Genomic DNA, 17,738 nt, shown 5'->3' with positions numbered 1-17,738 from the left:
GTGTGTGGATAATTGAATGTATTTGTGTGGGTGCGGATGGATGTGTGTGAGTTTTACAAATCGCCATATGTATGTATGTAAGTATGTATTTATTATGTATTTTGTTTACAAATAAACTTATTGTTACACTTAGCATAGTTAACAAAAGTTTTATACAAATTGCATAACGCGTTTTATAAACTAAAAAACTTTCGCAAAGTTGTGAGGCTACATGTAGGTTCTCGATTTTAATTTTGTATTTTTTGTGTTTCTAAAAATTAATAAATTAATTAACAAATTTACCCGCAGCTTTTTTTTTAAATCTAAATATACACTGTTAAGAGTAGAAATTTAAAATTAACGGCTTAAAAGCAAAATTACGTAAGCTAATTATAGTCGCCTATTGAACAATTCTTTGAATTTGTTTTTGTTTTTTTTTCTTTTCTTTTGTATTTGCACGGTTAAATTAAATTAGAAAAAGTTCTTCTTTGTTCAGCAGTTAAAACAAATTAATTCATTCATTCATTTGCTCTTTTGAATTAGTGTCATAAACAAATGCTTAAAATTGATAATGTTGCTAACAACTAGGTAAGATTTTTTTTTTGTTTTTATTCGTTTTATTTTTTTATATGTATATATATGTGGTCAAGGGTTTGGTCTGCGCAGCGTGTTGAAGTTGAAGGTTTAGACTTAGTCAGTCTGTTAGTCTGTCTGTCGAATGTCAAGACATTGCACGAAAAGCGAGTGAAAATAAAGAAAGTGGCTAGTATTGAGTCGTGTAGCCTAGAAGTAATGCGAAGCAGTCAACAAAAATAGGAAACTTAGAAACTAGAATTCGAGTCTAGAGAAAATAGAATATCAATATTCATTTAAATTAACAACAAAGGCAACTTCAACACTCGCACATAATTAACATGAAAGAATGGTAATTAAGATGTTGATGTTAAAACTTGAAACACAAGGCATTGAAACCGCTTTTCACAAATAGCTTCAGCGTTGCGTGGTTGCAGATGCAGTCGCAGTTGCCACCGTTGCCGCCACCGCGGTCGTCGACGATGCATTTAGATCGTCTCCCTGCAGATCCACGTTGGCGGCACTGGCGTACTGCTAAAACCATGATTGCCTATTGATATCGTACGGCTTCGGCATGCCCAATGCCGACGGTCGATAGGCACTGGGTGGTGGTGGGGGCTGACCATAGCCCGCCGCCGGACCACCGAGCAGACTTTGATTCAGAATCATGCGCGTGTGAAAATCATCGCGACGCAGGTACTGCTGATATAGCTGCGAATTGGCATCGAGCTGTGAGGCTGCAAAGGGATAGGCGGCCCGTGTTGAAGGATGCGCTGCCGCCAAAAACGGATACGAACCAGCCGCAGTGCTCAGCGCATTTTGCGTCTTATCTGCGGCATTGCCAGACACATTCGCTGCCGCGCCACTGTGCGCCGGTGCCGGTGGCATATAATACGGGTTCGGTGCATCACGGAACTGATCGAGATAGCTGCTAGCGGCAGCTGTTTGGTCCCCATAGAGTCCCAGCGCACCGGGTGCTGCGGCAAAGTTGAAGGCGCTGCCCGGCACCATGCCCGTTGAGGTCTTCAGCGATATGGCAGCAGCATCTGCGGCCGCTGTAGAACTATGATTAGCACTGGTTGTGCCCTCCGCGGGCGAGGCTGCCGTGCCGACTAGTCCAGTGCTTGCTGAACCCGCACCCGCGAGTGGCGATGAGACACCGGTAGATTTAAGACCGGCATAAAGCTGGAAGCCCTGATGCAATGCTACGGCATTACTCTGATGGGCACTGGCCATTTGTGGCATATTGTATTGCGTGTGCATGGGCGGTTGTTGTTGCTGTTGTTGTTGCTGCTGCTGCTGTTGCTGCGCTTGTTGTGCGGCTGCTTGTTGCTGCTGTTGTTGTTGCTGCTGCTGTTGCTGCGCTTGTTTGGCAGCCACAGCTGCCGCCTCAGCCGCTATGGTTGATGCCTTCTTTTTGCGTCCACGTTTCGCCGGCGCCTTCACTTCGGCTACTGTAACAGGCGGCGTTGCTGTTGTTGCTGCCACTGTTGCAGCTGCTGCTGCAAGGGGCGCATGATGCGTTGTTTGTTGGGTTTGCGTGTTGCTACCGGCTCCTGATAGTGCTGTAGGCACATAATTGCCCGGCAGCTGAGCTGCTGGATTTCCATAGGCTGCGGCACTGGAGGCACTATACATGTGAGCAGCGGGTGGCATCGCCTTGTCGAAGTAGTTCGCGGGATAGCCGAGCATGCTCTCGGCGAGGGGGTGCATCAGCGGATTATTGTAGGTCTGGGGTGGTGGAGGTGTGGCTTTGTTGTAGGCAGCCAAATGGTGTGTCTGCGAAAGATGGTGTTGATGTGCTGTTGAGGGCATGTGCAACATGTTGCTGCCACTTGCATCGCTAGTTGCGGGGGCATGTGTTGCCACTGCTGGTTTGTCAGCCGCTGCTTGTTGCTGTGTCTGTTGCGTTTGCTGCGGTGCTGGTGCATAGTTGTGATTAAGTTGTGGCTGCTGCTGTTGTTGGTATGTATTGTGGGACTGTTGGTGCTGCTGTTGTTGTTGCTGCTGTTGCAGCGGCAATTTCTGCTGTTGCTGCTGCTGATAGTTTTGATTATGTGGCGTTTGTAGCTGCGTCAAATGCGTCGGGGCTTGTGCCTGTTGCGTCGGTATAGACGATTGTGGCTGCTGTGTCGCTATCGAAGATTGTGGCTGCACCTGATTTGCAGACTGAACTTGGTTTGACTGTTGCTTAGTTGCCGTTGGTGTCTGCTGTTGTTGCTGTTGTTGCAACTGGCAGCTGTTATCCTTGACAAAGTCCTTGGGAAAACCGGTAGCTGCAGCCCTATTGTACATCTCGAAAGCTTTATCCGGACAAATGTTACCGAGCGGCTTTCCAAAGGCCATCGAGCCCAAAAAGCTGTTAAACATTTGCTGTTGCTTGTTTAACAGCGATGCCTGCGCTTGCGCCTGAGATTGTTGCTGCTGTTGTTGAGCTGTCAAATTATCATCCAATTTCTGCAACTTAGTGGCACCACTATAATCCATGCCCAATTCCTCGCCAGGTCTCTTCAGCGGATTAATCAGCGTGTCCGTTTTCAACGTTGATGGCAATTGTTGCATTTGATGTTGCATGAAGCTGGCCATGTCACTCGCATAACTGGGCGGTGTAATCTTTTGCTGTTGCTGCTGTTGTTGCTGATCTGTGCCGTCTGCAACATTGGCAGCCGCTGCCGCACTGGCTGCTGCATTTGTAGACTGATATTGCGCATAAGTGGGGTATTTGGGTTTGGCGGCCTGTGCAAGTGATTGAGATTGGGTCTGAGCCTGTGGTTGTTGTTGGCTACTAATTAGTTGCTGCTGCTGCTGTTGTTGCTGCTGCTGCTGCTGCTGCTGTTGTTGTTGTACCTGCTGTTGCTGTACCTGCTGTTGCTGTACCTGCTGTTGCTGTACCTGCTGTTGTTGTTGTTGCTGCGCTTGTCCGGCAATATTTGTTGGCAGCAGACTACGATTTAAGCTCCACTCGTTATTTGTTGTCTGCTTGGCAACAGCTGTGGGTGCTGTCACAGCTTGCAACGGATTTATAAGCGTTGCTGGGTTATACAAAGATCGTAGCTGGTCTTGTTGTTGCTTATGTTGTTGCTGTTGTTGCTGGTAAGTGTCATGAGTGGGTGCTGATGCATAGCCACTATTAGTTGCCATAGCTGAAAGTATTAAGTGAAATGGTAATTTCTTCATAAATCATTTGCAAAAAAAAAAAAACTAAAGGTTTTGACTCGTCTCTGTATCACATGAATCACATGATTGATATTTTTTTTTTTGAATTCCGAAAAACGATTTTAAAAGCTTACTAAGAACAGCTGCGTATCTAATTTGTATTTATAACATAACGTACCTGTTGTAGGCGCAACCGATCCTGGTTGGGTAACGGCTGCTGGCACCACCACCGGTGGTTGTTGCTGGTAGGGCGACAGCACTGGTTGCTGATACGGCGAATGTTGCTGCTCTGCCGGTGACTGGGCCAGCGGAGTGGGTGGTTGGGTGGCCGCTGAGGAGGCCGGCGAATCTACACTGCTTTGCATGGGGCTGTGCGCCTGTTGATGCGCCGCCGGACTGTGTGACGGTTGCTGTTGTTGTTGCGATGGTTGCTGCTGTTGGTGGTACGGCGAATGTTGTTGCTGATGGTAAGGCGATTGGGCGTGGTAAGGCGACTGATGTGTGGACTGAGGTGTCGTGTATGGCGAACTCTGTGGTTGCTGGTACGGCGAATGCGGATTGGGTGTGCTGGGACTCATCGACGAGTTATAGTCTGATTCCTGTGAGCGCGGTTGCTTGTACTGATCATAGCAAATGGGAAGCGGAGAAGTGGAAGAGTAGCCAGGCGTTTTCGAAGCTTCGGAACCCGAGGGATTGTAGCTATTACCACCGCCATAAGGCGAAGTGCCACTCAGCTCCGGTGTGGAAACATTCGGTGATGAGGCCGAGGAGTAAATGTGCTGCGAGTACTGTGGATACGGTGAGGTAATTTCACGAGGACTGCAGCTCTTGTCCGGGCTGCTCTTCGTAGTAGTGTCCTGATAAAATCCCACCTTAATGGCCCCATTGAGTGGATATGGAGATGTGGGTGGTTTGTTCATGTCATCGTTTGGCTTGGGCGAGACCATGATGGGTGAAGCTCCAATTGGTGAGGCGCCGATTGGGGATGTGTATGCACCAGATGCATACGAACCATAACGCTCATCGATGGCAATGCGCGGCGAATCAGGATCTTGACTGAACGACGATCGCTCCGAAGTAGTGCTGCCTGTGCTCGGCTTTCGCTGTCGCAAAACCGTTGGCAGCGAAAAGTTGTCGCCAGCAGGTGAGTGCGCCGGTGGTGCAACATGACCATCACTGGACTTGCTAGCCGGATCGCCCGATATATCCTGTTGATGCGACTGTTGTTGGTGCAGCTGTTTATCATCCTCGTCCGTTTTCTTGCTGACCTTGGGCCCGCCAAAAGCCTTCAGCCAAGCGCTCAAATTCGGTTTCTCTTTGTTTGCTTCGCTTTTGGACGCCTCGCTCGATTTGCTTGCTTTGCTTAGCTCAAGCAGTGCTTCAAATGGTTTTGGTGGTTCCTTGGTCTTTATCGCCGTTTCACAGTCATCATCGGATTTGCTGCCATTGTCCTCGCCAGCACTACCATCGCCATCCCGCGATTGCTTCTCCACGCCCTTGCCCGCCAGCTCGTCCAGGGTCTTACCCAAGGCAAAGTCCTGCGTTTTAATAACTGTGCCGAGGCTAAGCTTGGGCGCACCATCGCTGGCCTCTGTGATAAGTGCGTTCTTAAGCTCCTTTGTCTTGGAGGCCACGGTGGAAAGCGTCGATGCGGTTGCCCCAAGTGGAGTGGTCTCTGCATCCGGTTTATTCACGTTCTGTATGAGATTTCCCTTAGCCTTTCCCGGTTGCAGGCGATCAATGGTGCGCATTACATTGCCTTTTGCCTTCTGCTGTTGCGCATGTGCCGTCGCCGCAAGCTTTTCCTTGAGGGACTTACGCTTGGCCTCTTTGGCCATTTGCTGCTTGATATGCGGTGGTGGTGGCGGATTCAGCAGTAACTGTGTGGTGCTCGGCTCCTTGGGCTTCGTATGCACGTGCACAGGGGGCGGTACAGCGGGAGGCGTCACCGCAGGCGGCTGAATAACCAACGTGGGCTGATTGGCCGATGTGAGCGAGGAACTCGAAGGTGCGTTCACCGTCGAGTTATTCGATGAGGCTGCCGTGGCCGATGTGCTGCCTATGGAGTTAACCGAATTGGTCGAATGTGGCGGTGTGCCGCAACTGCTGCTAACACTGCTAGCGGTGCCACCGACAGTGGTTGCAGCACCACCAGTTCCACTAACAGACGCTGTTTCTGAATCGCCCTTCTTGGCTTCATCGCTGACGAGCTCGTTGAGCGCTTCAGCTAGTTTGGTTGGCACGAGTTCCACTTTTGGCGCTGCCAGCGCTACCGGACGTCGAAAGTCGGCCGCGTCCAGTTTACTGCCAATGCCTGAGTCAAAATCATCTAGGAGATTGTATCGCGAGGGAGAATTGCTAGCTGAGCTGAACTCGGAGAAGCGTGGAGTGTGCTCCAACCAACGATTGATGTCCTTTAGAGTCTGTTCCGTCTCCACATCCAGCGCTTCGAGATTGGTGTTGCTATTGTTCGTTGTTATTTGACTTTTTTGTGATGCGCCACCTAATTTTCCCGCACCACCAGCTTTCTTTCCAGCTGTCTTTTTCGCTGTTGTTGCTTTCTCTGTGGGCTTATCGGCAGGCTTCGGCGGAGGCGGCATTTGCTTATCGACGCGCTTCTTGGTAGTTGCCTTAGGTGTCTCCTTGGTCTTACCGCTGGCACTGTTGGCCTTGCTGTTGCTATTGTTGCTACTATTGCTAATGTCCTTGGTGGCTTCTGTTTTAGCTACTGGTGCAGGTATAGGTGGCGGATCCGGTGCCTTATCTACGTTTTTTGGAGTCGCTGCCTTGGAGGGTGCGGGGTTATGTTTCTCCTCGATTTTGATAGCCTTGTCTGGCTTCTCTGCGCTGCTCGACTCTTTCGTACGCCTCGCTTCTTTGGATTTGCGCCCGCGCTTTGTTTCTGTTGTGCCCTTTACTGGCGAACCTGGTTGTTCAGGCGTTTTATCACGCTTCTCACGCCCCTTCTTTGATGTCCTCTCGCTATCCTTACTACTTTTTGTACTAGTCGATTTGGCCTCCTCGGGTGGCGTTACCGAATTGTTGGCACTGGAACCACTGCTCGGCTGTTGGGCACGACTCCGCCGATATTTGATGACATCGTATTTATCCATAAATGGCAGCAGCATCTCGAGTTCGGCCTGCTCGGCAGCAGCCGCTGCGGCAGCATCCGTCTCTGTGGAGTTCTTCTTGTGCTTGGCACAACGTGTCTTATTTTTCTCATGACTAAGCTTCTTCTCCTGATCTTTATCCTTCTCCTTTTCCTTTTCCTTCCCCTTTTCCTTCTCCTTTTTGGCGCTTGACTCTGATTTCTTTCCCCGCTTTATTGGTGATGATTTCCGCTCCTTAGAAGAGTGACGACTAGAGGACAAGGATTTAAAATCATCTTCATCATCATCATCGTCGTCATCATCATCTCTATTATCTTCGTGCCTCGCACTCAGCTTAGTTGTCTCGGCATTAGGCACCTTCTTGACCGTTGTCAGCAGCTCAGAAAGATCATCATTAAGTGCACTTTTTGAGTATTTCTTGTGGAGATCAACTTTGAACGGGGACATACTGCGTGACCGCGAATCATCGTCTCTATCATCATCATCCTCCTCGAGTTCAGCAGCAGATTCAGCCAATGCTGCTGCAGCTGTGGGTGGCAACAGCCGCCTATTGTTGACTTCCAAATCGGATAGCTCGCTCTGTTCATCTTCATTTATTGCCTTTACCGCACGTCCGCCTGCCTTGTTGGTCCTTGTCTTTTGCTGTTTTTTTATAGGCGTCGGCTGTTTAACTTTTGACTCCGCTGGCACGGACTTTTTCTTTTGCGCCGCTATTGTTCGTGTCGATGGTTTGGTTATGGTTTTGGTCCTCGCCACGATCACTTGCTCGTCCTCACTTTCGGGACTGTTGGCGTCCAAATCACTCGAGTCCGTATTTATGGGCTCGTCCTGATTTGACTTCTTTCCACTATTTTTGGTCTTTTGCTGTGTTTTGCTCGGTCTCCCCGCTAACGTCGATTTTTCACTTTTAACTTTGCGTCCACGCTTTTGAGCCGCTTGCGTTTCCCTTGGCTCCTTTTCCTTGGACACTTTGCTCGACTTACTCTTTTTGATTGCTGGTGTCGGGGCAGGCGACGGCACTGAATCCAATACCTCTTCATCTGTATCTAACTGCTCGTCATTGTTGTGCGCCTTGCTTTTTATTTTCTTCTTTCGCCGTTTATCCTTCTCCTTGCGCTTGCGTTTCTGTCCGCGTTGAGAGTTTTCCGTTGGCGTATCCTGCTCATCCAGATCGCTCTGCTCTTCTTCGTCACTCGTATTATTACTATCATGACGTTTGCTACTTGAGCCTGCGAGCGTCGCCAGCACGCTCTCCTTCTCCTCTTCCTTCGCCTTTTTGTTGAAGTACTTCTCACGAAATACGTTCATTTTGGAGTCAGCGGCAGGATAGCTTAAATTGGGATCATCGTCTTCGTCATCGGATAGATTATCAAAATATTTTTTGGTTGCCTTTTCGAAAGCATCCTGTAGGTTATTCACCATCTCTGTGTATTCTGAAAAAATAGTTTCATTTAAAATGTGACTGCTTTTTTAAATAAGGATAATTCACTAACCATTATTGTGCCCATTGTACAGTCTACAGTTGTTCACAATCAATCGAAAATCATTCCGAAATTCGCTAAATTTGTGATACTCTCCACTGTCCAGTTTATCCTCCATTTTCAGAAGATCCATGGGTCTGAAAAACATTTATAATACTTATAAACTCCTAGAATGTATTAAAATTATAACACACCTTCTGATAATAGAGTAATATCGAGGCGCTATATCCTCCTCCACGGGATCCATAAAGGGCCAAGCGTCGCGATGATTTTTCACATAAACGAGCACCTTATGCATTCCAATTTGTAGCACTTCCTCCGTTTCAGTGAAGCTAAGAATATTCGCATGATTGGAGTTGTACGTTGAATTGCTTGTTTTTGTTGTTGTATTATGTATGTTGGTGGTTGTTGTTGTTGTTGTTTTTAATGTCGTGTGATGTATTAGGGGATTAAATTGATTTGGGTTATGGTGCAGGAATTTAGATTTGCTTTTGTTACTGTTATGGCTATGATTAGTAGTAGTGTGTGGGTACGTGTGTTGTTGGTGGGCATGTGGTGCATGGGTATGGTGATGATGATGATGGTGGTGTTGCTGATCGTGTGTGGTTCCGTGCGACGCTGTTATTGTTGGCGTTGTTACCGCATCCCTTTTGCCATGCGCATTTGAGTGGTTGTTATTGTGGTGATGCGACGAGTGCTTATGGCTATGGTTGTTGTTGTTAAGGCTGCTGTTGTTGTTGGTGGTGGTTGTGGTGGTGGTGGTGGTGCTACGTTTGCTACTATTTACATGGCTACATATACATTCGATTGATTGGTTTGTTGGTTGGTTGATATGGTTGAAAGGTTGATGAACAGTCAAAATGTTGTTGGTTGTTGGTTGTTTTTTGTTGGTTACAATATACAATAATAACAATAATGAACAAATACGTTATTCATCTGATATTTACAATTCTATGCTTTCTCAAATGGAATATGTAAGAATGTTAGACATGCACTGACAGCTCAAAGCCCAAATAAAAACACAAATAGTGGGGGTTATAGAATTAAATCAACATTTTAGTAGGACAACAACACAGACACAAAAATGAACAATTAATGGGATAAGGAAAAAGTATACACAGACAGGTTGAAGTACTAGTAATTAGGATTATTTAAAATGAAACCAAATGTAAGATATTTAACTTGATTTCATCAAAACATTGAATGTTCAAGTTAATTGTTAGTAAAAGGCTTATATTAATATTTATTTAACATTAAAATATCTTTCAAATTGAGAATGTCCTTTATCGATGGAAAATGTTAAGGCAGACTTGAAACTGCCTTGTCCTATTCTCCTATCTATTCAAAACCATTTATGCTTTGGTTTTAACACAAACATATATTTAAAGTGACCACGAGTAGGTAAGAACTTTAATAAATTTACATTATTTGAAAGATATTTGAATGCTTGTGAAGCTGAATTTTCACTGTCTTTAAAACATATTCGTAAAAAACGCAGTCAAATGATTTATGACAATGTTGATAGTTGCACTATTAAAGAAAATAACAATCTTTATTATCGAGTCTACCATTTGTTTCGAAGACAGTACAAAGTCAACTCAAGTGTTAACATTTGCAAATAAAATATATTTTTTATGTTCTCTTGAAATTCGGCTTTTATTGTCCACTTACTCGTCCGCACTTTTGTCCGAATAGGCGCCACTATTGCGCTCTCGATCCGCTTTACTGGACGATGAGGAAGATGCGCTCGATGATGCATTATTGTTGCCAGCATTTGATGTGGTTGATGATGATTTTTTACTTTTCCCTCCACTGGTGCTGCTCCGATCCGCTTTAACTGTCGACAGAGTTGACTTCTGCTTTTTATTACCTGTCCGTGCTGTCGTCATGTTGCCCGATCCAGCATTGCCAGTATTTGTCTGTTGTTGTTGCTGCTGCTGTTGCTGCTGCGCACCACTCGGTATAAAAATGTTGCCAGTTAGCGAGCTGAGCGAATTGTTTGTTTGCCTGCCGGGCAATTTTACATTGGCCGCCGGCGCCATCTGCTGTTGTTGCTCCACACGCTTGACTGCTGGCTGTGTTGGTTGTTGGTGTGGTTGCGTTCCCTCTGCCTGCTGCTGTTGCACTTCGCTCTCATCAGCCGCTGGAGATGGTAAACTCAAGTCAGCTATGCTCGTGGCAACCGCAATGGCCGCCGAATTGGTATCCAACAGTTGCAGTTGACGACAAAAATTCTCCTTATCCTCGGGACTCAATGAAGTGTCGTGGCGTGTTGCAACCTCGTGTGACTCTGGCTCCTGTTGTTGGTGGCGACTGTGGCGACGCTTGTGGTTGCTGCTCCCGTTGTTGTTGTCGTTATTGCTGCTGGGTGCGTCGTCTGTCTCAGATGCATGCTTGTGGCGCCGCCGATGATGATGGTGATGATGGTGGCTGTGCTCACGATGCTCACGCGAACGTTTCTTTTGCTTCTTACCCGATTTCTTCTTTTTGTGGTGATGATGATGGCTCTTTGTTTTGAATTCTGCAGGCGTTTGCGATATCTCAACAGGTGGCTGAGGCGAACGAAATTTGCTGTCGTTTTCGATTTGAGGAGTTTCCGTTTCTACTTCATATATAGTTGTTTCTGTTGTTGTTGTTGTTGTTGATGCTAATGTTGCTACTACTGCTGGCGAAGCTACGAATTGGTGTGTGGCTTGTTGTTGTGTCACTGCCTGCTCCTCGTCGTTCTCGTGGCTATGATTGTTGTTGTTATCGCCTTCGCCTTCGTCCTCTTCGTCGTCGTCGTCTTCTGGTGACAGACAAAAGGTTTCCCTGTGGCACAGAAATTCGCTCGAATTAGTTGTTGTTGTACGTCTTAGGGAGCTTGCATATGTGGAAATACCGCTTGCTGTCGATGTAGATTGCGAGCTGTGTGAAGAAAAGAATTATATTAACAAGAAGATTAGAATAATCATTCATTCTGCTCACATACATAAATATTAATTTTTCTGTGTAATCTAAATTTGAATGATTTGTGTTTATTCGGATTTAATTAGAGTTGTTAATTACACCAATATTTAAAATTAGAATGGCTTTACTGGACTATCAATAATTCTAATGAAGCTTTTAAATTCTTTTAAAAAACACAATTTCGAGAAGTCACATAATAATTTCCGATATGTCTTAAAATTAGTCTAAATTGCATTTTAAATTCGAAACGAATACTTAATGAGTGGTCAATTGGTATTGTAAAACAATGATGATCAATAATACAGTTATGCTTTTATTTTATTAACCTTTCAATATTGCTGTTAGCAACTCTAGTCAATTTTTGATATTAATTTGTAATGAATGGTTCGTTAATGAGCTACAAAACTCAAGAGTTGTTCAGACAGAAATGATAAGCAATAATAACAAATTTCGAATGGAATTAAAGGTACATACATAGACATACATATAAAAAAGCATGCTTACATAATTGCTCTGATTTGTAAAACGAAATCCAATCAATTTCCACACAAAATTAAATTATGGGCAAAACTGAAATAAAGTGCAACTGCTGCCGAATCGTTGCAATTGGTCGTCGGGTCGTCGATATGCTGGGCTGGGATTTGGGGCTGGTTTGTTGGTTGCTTGGTTTCTGGACTGCTTAACTCCTTGATTAATTGTGGTGCCTGCTCCGCTGCTCCGTAAAGATGAATCTCGATGTGGAAAAGAAAGATGCAACTTGATGGTTTTGTGATTTATGACGCGACCAAGACGACACACGAATTGCAAGCAAATTTTGGCAAGAAATTAATTTGAAAATAATTTCTATAGAAACAAAAGTAGAAAACCAAAAGATGCGCTGCAAGTGCTAGTGTGTGTGTTTGTTTATGTGTATGATAAATTTGTTGTGTTGATTGGTTGAGTTCAGTATGGTAGTTGTGAATGGAGCAAAGAATGAGCGACGATTGGAGCGCGTGGCTGCTTATACTAAGTCACGTGCTAACCGTCTGCGTGAACGTGAGCGGCTCTGTTTCAGTGCCCGATCGCGATGTTGTTTCGACGAGGCTGCCCAGTGCGAATATTGACGCTCGCGATTCAAACTTTGACGCTCGCGTTCTCGTTGCTGACGCTCCTCCTCCTGGCGCGCCTTTTTCAACTCGACAATGTTGCGTATGCGACTGGAGTTGCGCACCTGCAACAATCTGAAAATAATTGAGAACATTTGATATTAGATTTTTACTTAGTTGGGCTTTGGTTTGATTTGATAAATAAGATCCGCGAGTTATGAAATGTTTTTGATAATTATAGTAACTGTGAAAGTTGAAGGCCCTTGCTTCTACCTAATCGGAAAGCTCTTATCCTATTCGAGACACTAAGAGTCATACAGTCGAATGAACAGACAGACTTCATAGCCATAGACACCTACAACGCCTATCTGAACATGGTGCAAGATCTTAAATCAAATAAACAATATACATATATAATTCCCACTTACTTTCTCCTTCTCAGACGCTCACGCTCGCGAAACAATTGAGGCAATTTAGGCAAAAAGTTTTCATCGAGTATTTGATAGAGTTCACGCTCCTTGGCGTTCGTCGATGTCTTGAATTTGGCAGCCAAGTTCTGCCAGTCTTCTTCGGTGAAACAAATTACTTGCCAGATTGTGCCGTTACTGCCAATATATGTAGTACCAGCGGCTGCTGGCGCTGCAGCTCCAGCTCTGCTTCCACCACTACTGCCAGCACCGGCACTTGTATGCGAGCCACTAGCTTTATCCTCGCGATAAAGACGCGTGCCGTAGAAATACCAATAGCCAGAGTTCTTGGCGTCGTATCCGAGTGGTTCGACACGAAGGCTATCGGCCTCTAGATTACTAAGTATGACCTGCACATCGGCAGAGTCCAGACGAAAATGGCACAGATCGTGCAGAATGTGCAGACGCTTGCGCACCGGCAGAGATTGAAAATCAATGTCCGTATCGAAGTGATTTTCGGTTTGGTGTTGGCGACACTGTTGGCGCAGAAAGCGACGCAAGAACATCTGATAGTTGCTGTGTGTGATATCCTTGGCTACAGAGTGTAGCGCATCGCAGCCCTTAAGAAGGCGCACAATTAATTCCGGCACTAAGGCAACCTGATCTTCGTCGCTGGTACCATCGGAAAGCAGCGCCGATTCAAGATCCTGTACAAAAATATATTATTTAGTAAATAATATTATACCTGTGTGATAATTAAAAGTGCTTACCTCGATATCAATGTCGGGCAAATCGAAAGCGGAACTAAACAATGAACAAAAATGCGAAATACACGGTATCTCCCACCATGATTGAATGTCTGAAAGAAAATTGAACGGTTTAATATCTGTAAAAGGGCATACCAAATTCATGATAATATTAATATGTATATTTTACATAATGAGAAAGAAACATTTTCTATATACTGCAGTAAATTCTAGTTATTAAAACATAATTTCTGCAAAAGATAAATGTTTAGTGATCATTATTTTTTAATTAGAAAGATTTTAATGGACAGTTGGTATTATTTTTCGAGAGATCTTCAAAAGATTTTGATTATCTATTCAGTATTTGTATATCATAGCTACCCTACCACTAATTTTTAAAGTTTACAAATTAATTTATTTATAATTTTTATTATCTACTTTGCGAACCTTAAAATAGTTTATTTCATTGGATAATAAATAGTATTACTAACATTTCTCATTTAGAGCATATACATACATATGTAAGCCATTTAGTAGGATCAACTTACCCAATAGGCCAATGAAAGTAGAAACCATTTATATATGCTTGCGTATTGAAAACTTTGCGCTTTACGATTTATTTAACAATTCCTTAGGCGTTGGCGTTCAAGTCGCTCTTTGGTCGCTCTGAACTCAGTATATGTTTATATGCATGTAATTATCGGTTGATCTGTGGCAAAAGGCAAGAGGATGAGTATTTACATATATGAGCAAATTAAGCAGGCAAAACCCACACACTCGCACACGCAAGAGCAAAGACCATAAAAATCAAGTCAGCGTTAAGACTGGACACATTAGGCTCAAATTACAAGGCCAACGACATAAAAAAACAAAAGAGAGTGTTGCGACAGTGAATATCCTGTGCCCAAATGGGAAATGTGGCGACACAAATATGTGCAACATGTGTTATTTCGGTGGAAAAAAAAAGAAACAAAATTAAGGCTGCAAATTACAAGATACACAAACAAGGCTTATCACTTATCAGAAGCGCGCCGAATACCGATACACACAAAAAACGCACCCACACTCACTCACACATTTTCACGCACACACACACACATACTATATCTCACTGAGAAGGCACGGAATCGGGCAAAAGGAAAGTCATGATACACGCGCACCCCTTTCGCGCGCTTATTTTTAAGAAGAGAAAATCAAAACAGACGACCAACAAACACACACAATTGTCGACAGGCTGCTGCTGCTTTTCCCCCGTTCCACAATATAGCGGAGCGCTTCTACCGCACACGTTGCTCATTGTGTTCACTACTTGTGGCAAACACTAGCCGCCCCGCTCACTTTTTCACACAGGCAGTGTTGATTTTTGTTGGTCGATGATTGCGCTTTCTTGTTGGTGTTTCGGTCTCTATTTTGCCACTTCTATGCGCGCACACACACACACATGCTTCTTTTCTTAATTAAAATGTAATTTGTAGCGCCACACGACACATTTGTTTTTAGTTTTGGGAGTATTTTAAACAATTGCAGCGCTGCCAACGTATTTGCGGGCATGCGCGGGGACTAAAAAGCGCCTTTTTATGCTGCCTGCTGCTGCAGTGTGTATTTATTTTTATTAATACATGTATATATATACATATATGTATATTTTTCACAATGCTAACACGGACCCGCGTGCGATTACGTGCGAAAATGTCATTTAACTTTAGCGCTGTTGCCGTTGCCTGACGCCCATTTCCTTATACTCAATTTCTTTTTTCGCTTCCATACACACGAACGCACGCTCACACACACATATAGACGAAGGCGCACAAACGGTTGGAGGAAATTTTTTAATTACCCAAATGGCGCATGAAATGCTAATTATTTTTCACAAATACGCACTCATTCACATAAAAAGCGCGGGGGTGCTGCGGTATCCCGTTGATTCCGTTTATCACTATCGGCAACACAAGAAAATAACAGTTCCTTTATATATCGGGCACAATACTCAAATTCTTCAGAACGATAATAAATTTTCTTTTTTTGCTATTGCGCTTTTCTACTCAATCGTTTTTTTTTTTTTTTGCTGTAACAGGAGCGCAATGAATTCGTGTGCAACTCTATTTTAGGGGTACAAACTATTAGTTACATCTTCGGCTGACACAGTGTGTTGCGCAGTCGGTGTGCTGTGTCGAAAAGGTTGGCTTTAAATTTTTTCGATTTAATTTTTCCTTTTCAGAGCGTTTAAGTACACAACACATACTCCTCAACACAACCGAGTCCGTTAGGCACACGAAATATACTACTTTGGATAGAGATGCGCCATATCTATATACCTGTTCTATTGGAACGAGTATTGCAATCCAACAAGTCACTGTTTGTCTACAATAATGTAAATATATAATGACGAAACTACTAATATAACTAAGACAAAAATACAGAAATAATTAATTCAAAATAATAAATTTGATTCATATAAATATAGCAATGGAATTGCAATTCAATGTATTTTAACAGTCACAGCACCGCCAAAGAAGTTGACACAACAAGCGTTATCGATTAATGTTAATCGCTTTAAAACTCGTTACATTTGTGTACACTCCTTATTTTTTGTAAATAATTTGTTATTTCATAACTAAATTTTTGTATCCCACATAAACTTTAAATTCTTCATTATACCACTCTAAGTATTATTTTTAATATTTATTAAAATTGGCTGTCTTTCAGTAATCAGCTGTTGTAGTGCTGTAAAACGGTAAATGTGTCGGGAAGTGGGGTTTTTGACTATCGCCCATTGCGTCTTATGCACGCCATTCGCTCACGTTTGTAAACATAACCTTACTTGCGAGGCTGCCGCAAACTACATGACGACTGCACCATGTAGAGCTTGTCATGTACACATATTTATGGGCATACATGGCAAGTGTAGTGGGGTGCAGTAGTAGGCAATGTTTTAAATTACGTAAAAGCAATCAAATAACAGTAACCATAACCAGATTTTTGGCAATGAGTTACAACTCTTAGCCATTGGCAATGTAAACTTCACCTCCAAGTTGCAACACAATTTATTGCACAGCCTATGGGCCAACGAAGTCTCACCATGTATATTACATATACATGGTGGTTCTAGCATACATGGCATGCATGCACAAATACAAACTGGTTTAGACATAGGGATGTGGAGCGGGGGGAGAACGCCTGACAAGAACGTGCCTTCTTTTGCCGCGCATTAGAAAAATATAAACAAAAAGCACGCATACAAACTAAATGAATGTAACTTTTGCATTTTCACTGCAATAAAAATGCAACTTACAAACATTATGCAATAATTTAAATTTTAAATTGATCTGATTATACATACATTTATGTTTACATACATCTGTACATATGGATTTTTATTTACATATGTATGTACGAGTATGTACATACTTATGTATGCATGTAGTTCTCTACCCCCACCCTGCAATTAAAAGTGTGGATATGCATCGGAAATGCGAGTGGAGATGGTTAAGTAGAATTTATAAATACTTATACATAAATAAGATCTCCAATAAAAGACACATGTGATAGAAATAAAATTACAATACATTTGTATATATTATATTTGTATAATATTATATACTAGAAATAAAATTACAATACATTTGTATAATATTATATACTAGAAATAAAATTACAATACATTTGTATAATATTATATCCGCTTAGCTACAAGCCAAAATCTACAAAATCTTTAAGATAAGAATACTTATTTAATTGAAGAAATGTAATTTATTTACTTGTAAATATAAATAACCTTAACATCAAGAAATACAGTGACTTGGCATTGCATGAACAAATAAAACGCCTTTATCAGAAAGAGAATCGAATTAACTGGACCTTTCATTCCATTTGAGCTCCAAAAATTCGTAATTTACAGAAACTAAGATACATCAAATATGTATTTACCATGTTTCCATATTTAGTATAATTGAGAAAATTTAAGATTGTCATACATTGTACAACCTAAGTTCATTGACGCAGCCAGTAACTCATTTAAACTTGAAAGGCGGGTTGTTGGATGTTAATTAATTATAAATGAAATATATATTGCGGTTTTATCCGTTTAACACAATATTCTCGACTTCCCACTCTTAATAGGCACAGCATTAAGCAATATTTCATATTAAATCCAACAAAAAATCGCAACAATTCTCAAAACCAACTATAAATATATACAAATAAAAACTAAGTAGTTCCAAATATATCCCTAGAGGATATAAGATTAAATTAA

At 43.0% G+C, this 17,738-nt stretch overlaps 1 protein-coding gene across 5 annotated transcripts; it reads right to left on the bottom strand.

The window, feature by feature from the left end:
* Positions 1-504: 504 nt before the first annotated feature.
* LOC115623155 (AF4/FMR2 family member 4) lies at positions 505-15,745 on the bottom strand. Of its 5 annotated transcripts, none has more exons than XM_030517365.1 (10): positions 15,615-15,745; positions 14,035-14,195; positions 13,511-13,599; positions 12,762-13,447; positions 12,271-12,468; positions 9,971-11,206; positions 8,494-9,090; positions 8,312-8,436; positions 3,887-8,251; positions 505-3,695 (listed from the first exon to the last, which is right to left on the bottom strand). In XM_030517365.1, the coding sequence occupies exons 2-10, from the start codon at positions 14,060-14,062 to the stop codon at positions 1,087-1,089; spliced, it is 9,933 nt and encodes a 3,310-aa protein (XP_030373225.1). In that variant the 5' UTR covers positions 14,063-14,195; positions 15,615-15,745; the 3' UTR covers positions 505-1,086. The 5 variants fall into 5 exon arrangements, with proteins under 5 accessions (XP_030373225.1, XP_030373224.1, XP_030373227.1 ...); XM_030517364.1 differs by having other exon boundaries at positions 15,324-15,741; XM_030517367.1 differs by having other exon boundaries at positions 8,494-8,631; positions 15,324-15,741.
* Positions 15,746-17,738: the final 1,993 nt, after the last annotated feature.

This window comes from Scaptodrosophila lebanonensis, unplaced genomic scaffold, assembly GCF_003285725.1.
Source record: "Scaptodrosophila lebanonensis strain 11010-0011.00,11010-0021.00 unplaced genomic scaffold, SlebRS2 tig00000043-arrow-pilon, whole genome shotgun sequence".
NCBI classification, from domain to species: domain Eukaryota; kingdom Metazoa; phylum Arthropoda; class Insecta; order Diptera; family Drosophilidae; genus Scaptodrosophila; species Scaptodrosophila lebanonensis.
The sequence above is the reverse complement of the archived record's forward strand: the minus strand, read 5'-3'. Positions and strand labels throughout refer to the sequence as shown.

Excerpts from the sequence above, each read along its gene's own strand:
- LOC115623155 (XM_030517365.1), bottom strand. The coding sequence starts at position 14,062 with ATGGTTTCTACTTTCATTGGCCTATTGG. Across the intron at positions 13,600-14,034 it reads TACTTTCATTGGCCTATTGG|ACATTCAATCATGGTGGGAG; the intron begins GTAAGTTGATCC and ends ATTTTCTTTCAG. Across the intron at positions 8,252-8,311 it reads GTACAATGGGCACAATAATG|AATACACAGAGATGGTGAAT; the intron begins GTTAGTGAATTA and ends CTATTTTTTCAG.